At 45.0% G+C, this 6,914-nt stretch overlaps 1 protein-coding gene across 7 annotated transcripts in view; it reads left to right on the plus strand.

Moving 5' to 3' along the window:
- The window catches only part of Smim3 (small integral membrane protein 3), a 29,339-nt gene extending 25,678 nt beyond the window's left edge, over positions 1–3,661 (plus strand). For 6 of the 7 annotated variants that reach the window (XM_021633660.2, XM_021633657.2, XM_021633655.2 and 3 more), the window contains one exon: positions 2,261–3,661. In XM_021633660.2, the coding sequence (XP_021489335.1) occupies positions 2,268–2,450 (183 nt within the window). In that variant the 5' untranslated portion in view covers positions 2,261–2,267 and the 3' untranslated portion in view covers positions 2,451–3,661. The remainder of the gene's footprint in view (positions 1–2,260) is intronic. The other variant, XM_021633659.2, reaches the window with a different exon arrangement.
- The last annotated feature ends 3,253 nt before the right edge of the window (positions 3,662–6,914 follow it).

Raw genomic sequence — 6,914 nt, forward strand, 5'->3', positions numbered from 1 at the left:
TAAAAAGTTTCCCAGGGGCCGGAGAGATGGCTCAGCAGCTAATAGCAACATCCTGACCTTCCAGAGGGCCAGAGGTTGATTCCCTAAACCAACATCCAGGGTGATTCCTAACCTCTGGCAACTGAGGACACCCACACTCATATGCACAGACCCACACACGTACAAACAGTGCTCAACAGGTACAGGCAAAATAACTTGTTAGGACAGAAATACTTAATCAGTTGTTTGAACCTAACTACTTACTTAGTTCATGGAACTGCAAGATATTTTTTTTTTTTTTGGCCTGTGGTGCATTGAAAAAAAAAAAAAACTACCAAGACACCAAGAGCATTGTGAACCAAATCTGAGAACAACTGATTTATATCATTATCAATATGAATATAGTTATTTTTTTTGGCACGTCTTGCTAATGTAGCCCAGGCTGGCCTCAAACTCCTGGTCTTTTTTTTACCTTATCTTCTCAAACACTGGTATTATAGGCATGTTGAACATTTTTTTTAAGCTGCAAAGGAGGATGTAAACTGGGTATTGCTTTAAGCAGACTGTAGAAGATTATTAGCTCATATGATTGGCATGTCTTAGGCTTGCAAGTGACATCAAACTTGGCAAGGTTTATGTGCTCACTATCAGGTAACATCAGGTGATAACTGCCAAGCTGCTACCTGTGTTTAACTCTAAGACAGGTGCTCTACTGTGAACAAAACAACCCCACCCTTACCAGATATACAGTCTTTCAATGTAGCCACCCTGGCCCTTTTCCAAGAGCTTGTGCACAAAAGTACTAGAGAGGAAATTAGTGGACAAGTCTGGGTCACTTGTGTATCCCCAAATGTGACTATGGAGATTTGCCATGCCACTCCTAAGTCAAATCTCCATCCCTTTGCTTGGGTGGATGTCCCAACGAACCCACACGGAGTAAGCAGACAGGCTTTCTTTGGAAAAAGGGGAGTTGTCTTATCAGGAGAGCTGGAGAGTTGCCTCTTTTGGTAGAGTGCTTGCCATGAACAAAAGGACCTGAGTTCAATCCCCAGTGTCTGTGAAAAAAGTTGTATCGTGCTTATAATCCAGACCCAGGAAGCCAGAGGCAGGCAGATCCCTGGAGATTTCTAGCCAGCCTATCTGAGTCTATAAACCCTAGGTCCCCATGTGAGACCCCGGCTCAGAAACCAAGTTGTGTGCTCGTAGTTGGAGCTGAATGGGGCTGGTCAGGAAGATTACAGATGTGCAGCTGGCTGCCTTTCCCACAGTGATGGTATGCCACCTTTCTTGTTTGTATTTCTTAAGAAAGTGCTGCTCTTTGTGCCCCCGGGTTCCAGAGCGTAGTACACTATATTCTGTTGAGATGGAGAGTGTGAAGGGTCCATCACAGGGTACACATCCAGGTGTCACCTTGATTTTCCCAAACACCTTAACCCTGTGGAACAAGAAGATGCCTTGACCAGGGCCCAGTATAATGGCTTTCTTTTCTACTCCTTGCTCAATTAAAAAATATGGCCATGTGTTAATAAAAAATACCCCAAACCAAGATGGATAACACCTGAGGACTGACATTCAAGGTTGTCCAATACCCTCCACACATAGAACATACAGTTGCATTTGTACCCACATACCCCTCCCCCCAAAAGAATAAGCAAAGACCAAAACAAGTGAATTACCATTTTATAGATGGAAACAGACTGGTAGTTTAAACAGTAAGCATGAAAGTTCCATCCATCTGGATTTATTTCCTAGACCAAATTATTGACATCTACATGGCTTTGATTTCCATCATAAAATGGGAATATCTGAAGATAAAGGAGAAGAAACCAAACATGAAGAGTTATTTGGAATTCCTCTCCATTGGGTTGGTGTTGTCATGAGGACAGAATGTGTTAGTAGACAAGTGCCTTGCATAAGGGACAGGAGAGGTGGCCCTGTGGTTTAGAGCACTTGCTGCTCATGCAGAGGACCTAGCACACAGGTCAGGTGATCTGTAACCACTTGTAACTCCAGCTGCAAGGAACCCGACATCCTCTTTTGGTGTCTGCAGACACACTCACATAGGTGAGCACAGGATGTGTGAATGAATGTGCACACACGTATGTAATAAAATCAAATATTTTAAAAAAAGGTTTTGCATATGCTTGGTAATAGGACGCCCCAGCAAATGATGCTGTTATCACCACTAGTGGTCCCAGCATGTCTGACCCCTAGAGATCTTCCCAGGAGGAAGGCAAGGAGAGGGTACACGAAACTGACTTTCCTTTCCTGTCCGTTCCAGGGCCAACATGGATGCTATCAGCCAATCCCCTGTGGATGTCCTGCTTCCCAAGCACATCCTGGATATCTGGGCCATTGTCCTCATCATCCTGGCCACCATTGTCATCATGACCTCCTTGTTTCTGTGCCCGGCCACTGCCGTCATCATCTATCGAATGCGGACTCATCCGGTTCTCAATGGGGCTGTCTAAGACCCTTGAAAGTGGGATGGATGATGCGCGCAATGGTGTCTCACCCCAGCCTGTTCTCAAAAAGACAGCAGGCAGACTCAGGGGCTGGACTTGTGCTTTAGTTTTGATTCTGCAGCTGGCCAACAGCGTAGATTTGAACAAGAGACCTAATTTGTTGAGTGCCGAGCTCCTTAGCTTTCAGCTAGGGGTCATGACCCCCGCCCTCCTACCTCACAGGGTTGGGAGAACCACGTGACTTAGTGGAGGTGAACGCTGCCTGTGTACAGTGAAGCCACACAGCTGTGGTGCAATGAGAAGCTTGAAGAACCAAAAACTCCTGAAGCTGCTGATGGTAAAGGAGGCGAGCGAGACTGTAACACTGGCAAGCATCCCTCATGCCAAACCATGCAAAGCTGTGTACCCCATCCTCAGCAAGTCACACTTACTTTGTTTTCAAAGTGAAACTCCTTCCATTTTTTTTTTCTCAGTTGGGGAGAAGGAGCTAGTATGTCAGGGGGAGAGAGATGAGCTCACGTTCCAAAAACGTCTCTGTCAGTCCCCGCTCTTGTGTAACCTGAAGAAGAGCTTTGCCATTATTTCACCGTGCCAGAGGAATTGGTGAGATGACCTGCTTTCCGCGTCTCACGGCTCTGCTAGCTTTGACTTTCCAGGAGTGTTGGAAATGTGGGGTGGCTGAGTTGTTTACCCAGCATTTCAGCCCCTTTCCGTGCCCCACAGCAGAACACTTCCCTCTGCCTGAGCTTTGTTGTCATTAGCTCCATGGTTTTGTTATTAATCTTTTGTGGCACTGGAGGTGGAACTTTGGGCCTTGTTCATTTTGCGAAAGCGTTTTGCCACTGAGCTACAGCCCCAGCCTTCCAGCTTCTGCAGCCACCTAAAGTACTTGTTATTTTAAGAGATTTCCCAGGACTTTTGAACCTGACCTAAAACAACGGTGGTTATTTTGGATGCTATGATTTATATTTATATGGAGATATTTCTAGATCATTAAAGCTCACCCTTTGGTACCCAGGTCAGGGGCATCCTGGGATTTATTGTTATGTAAGAAGATAGCATAGATGTTAGGATAGTGTCAAATGCTGTTCACTTTGATCTTACTTCACCAATGTATGCATCCAGTTTCCAATAAAGTACCACACTGAGCATGCCTGAAGTTTTTCTTTGAAGAACGCCTACTGAACTTTGAACTTAGATAAAAGGATTCAATTCAACTCTGTTTTATTTTTTTATTTTTTACTTTCCCTGCTCTGGTATCAATTCAGGGCTTTGTTCATGCTTTACCACAGACTTCCGGGCCCCTCTCTCAGGATGCAGTTGGCAGTCTTCTGTGGTTCCTCGGGAAATATTTTGTGATTGTAGTTATGGTTTGGAAGATAGGAAGTATGATTTATGTGCTGCTCTGGTGGTACACATAGTGTAGCGTGAGGTACTAAATCTAGAGCCCGGAGGATGCTAAGTTGGAGTGAAGTTGGCAGAGAAGGAAAAGATGGAAGCAAGGAAACTGAAAGGCCTTGCAGTATGAGGGGAGGGTACAGTCTCACCGGCTAAGGAGTGAGCAGGCTGTTAGGAAGCTAAAGCAGAGAGAATAACTAACCTTCCCAGCAATGGCACTGTAGGAAAGAGGCAAAAGCTAAAGCAGGGAGTTTTGGGGAGACTGGCAGAGGTGATGTATTTGGGCTGGCTGTTGGGGACTGTTGTGCCACTGTCCTCTGTCATCAAAGTACCTGACCCAGGGGAAGGAGGAAAGGTTTCTTTTGTCTCAGAGTTTCAGTTCATCATCAGGGAAAGCATGGGTGAGTTGGTTCCAAGTTTTGTAGAGGGACCACGAGGGGCAGCTGTTCTGCTGGCTTTGGTGAGGGAGAGGGTACATGACTGGAATCACACACAAGGTACAGAGCAGTTCTGCCACACTAAGACACCGTGAGCACTCTCTGTTCATAACGCCATCTCTGTTCTCCTGATTCTGAGCCTCTGATCTGTTCTCTGCCGGTGTAGTTTTGCCTTCTGTGGAATGCTAGGCAAACGAAGCCGTGAACTGTGTGTGCCTTTGAGGCTCGTTTCTTTAAAGGGGTATCCTGTCAGATGCGCTCCTAGTCTGTGTGTCCACACAGCTGTGTTTCATTACAGGCTTGTGCCACACCCTGCTAATCTGTGAATGGATGAGCATTTGAATTGTTTCCAGAATCTTCTTCTGAATAAAGCAACCATGACCATATACATGTACAGAAGTTTTAAAACTGTGTGTGTGTGTGCGCGCACGTATATATGCACGGGATGTGTCTGTGGTGCATGCGTGTGAGTCTCTTGCCCTTGTGTGAACATTCAGGGGGCAGAGAAGGACTTGGTGTAGTTGTCCTGTCATTTTCCATCTTTATTGCCCTGAGGCAGCATCTCTCACTGAGCTGCTTTCCATTTTGGACAGGCTGGCTGGCCATCGAGGTGCCGGGGCTCAGCCCCCGATATGGGGTTACAGGCACACATTTGAGATTTGAACTCAGGTCCTCATGCTTGCACACCCTCTTCCCCACCCAGCCGTCTCCCCAGCTGTTTGCATAAAGTTTTATATGAACACAGCATCTAATTTAATTTTTATGTCTGTCTGTCTGTCTATGGTCATTATACACATAGGTGAAGGAGAGAGGACCACATGCAGAAACCAGTTCTTACTATGCAGAGATAGAACCCGGGTTGTCCTATTTGGCAGCAAGCCCCTTTACTGTCTGAGCCATCTCATTAGCCCCAGGTTTACTTTTCTTAGGTGAGGACCTAGCAGCAGGAATTCTAATAGGTGTGAACTTTTAATTTGAGTTCCCTTGATGTTGACAGTATTGTCAGTGCTTCCTGTTGGCAATATATCTAAGTTGTAGCCCTTTTTATAAAGTTGAGTTGCCTATTTTCTCACTATTGAGTTTTAAGAAATCTTGTTTTTATTTTTTTAATATAATTTTTTATTTATTACAATTTATTCACTTTGTATCCCAGCTGTAGCCCCACCCCCATCCCCTCCCAATCCCACCCTCCTTCCATCCCTCATCTCCTCCCATGCTCCTTCCCCAGTCCCCTGATAGTAGAGGACCTCCTTCCCTTCCATCTGACCCTAGTCTATCAGGTCTCATTATGACTGTCATAGTCTTCTTCTGTGGCCTGGTCAGGCTGCTCCCCCTTCAGGGGGAGGTGATTAAAGAGCCAGCCACTGAGTTCATGTCAGAGATAGCCCCTGCTCCCCTTATTAGGGAGCCCACTTGGAGACTGAGCTGCCAAGGGCTACCTCCGTGCAGGGGGTCCAGGTTATCACCATGAATGGTCCTTGGTTGGAGTGTCAGTCTTAGAAAAGACCCCTGTGCCCAGATTTTTTGGTTCTGTTGCTCTCCTTGTGGCGCTCCAGACCCTTCGAGGTCTTTCTATCTCCCCCTTCTTTCATAAGATTCCCTGCACTCTGCCCAAAGTTTGGCTATGAGTCTCAGCATCTGCTTTAATACCCTGCTGGTTAGAGTCTTTCAGAGGCCTTCTGTGGTAGGCTCCTGTCTTGTTCCTTATTTTCACCTTCTTCTGATGTCTTTCTCATTTGCCTTTCTGAATGAAGATTGAATATCTTACCCAGGGTCCTCCTTGCTTAGCTTCTTTAGGTGAACAGATTTTAGTATGATTATCCTATATTATATGTCTAATATCCACTTAGAAGTGAGTATATACCATTTGTGTCTTTCTGCTTCTGGGATAGCTCACTCAGGATGATCTTTTCTAGTTCCCACCATTTGCCTGCAAATTTCATGATTTCCTTATTTTTAATTGCTCAGTAGTATTCCATTGTGTAAATGTACCACAATTTCTGTATCCATTCCTCAGTTGAGGGGCATCTGGGTTGTTTCCAGATTCTGGCTATTACAAATAAAGCTGCTATGAACATGGTTGAGCAAATGTCCTTATTGTATACTTGAGCATCTTTTGGATATATGCTTAGGAGTGGTATAGCCGGATCTTGAGGTAGCACTATTCCTAATTGTCTGAGAAAGCGCCAAAATGATTTCCAAAGTGGTTGTACAAGTTTATAGTCCCAGTAGCAATGGTGGAGGGTACTATAGAGCAACAGTAATAAAAAACTGCATGGTACTGGCATAGAAACAGGATGGTGGATCAATGGAATTGAATAGAAGACCCAGAAATAAACCCACACACTTAGGGACACCTGATCAAAGATGCCAAAACCATACAATGGAAAAAAGATAGCATCTTCAACAAATGGTGCTGGTCTAACTGGCTATCTACATGTAGAAAAATGAAAATAGATTCATACTTATCACCCTGCACAAAACTAAAGTCCAAGTGGATCAAAGACCTCAATATAAAACCAGACACACTAAACCTGTTAGAAGAAAAAGTGGGGAAGAACCTTGAGCCTATTGGCACAAGAGACAACTTCCTGAACAGAACACCAACAGCACAGGCTCTAAGATCAACAATCAA

This window comes from Meriones unguiculatus, chromosome 2 (assembly GCF_030254825.1).
Source record: "Meriones unguiculatus strain TT.TT164.6M chromosome 2, Bangor_MerUng_6.1, whole genome shotgun sequence".
Lineage (NCBI taxonomy): Eukaryota > Metazoa > Chordata > Mammalia > Rodentia > Muridae > Meriones > Meriones unguiculatus.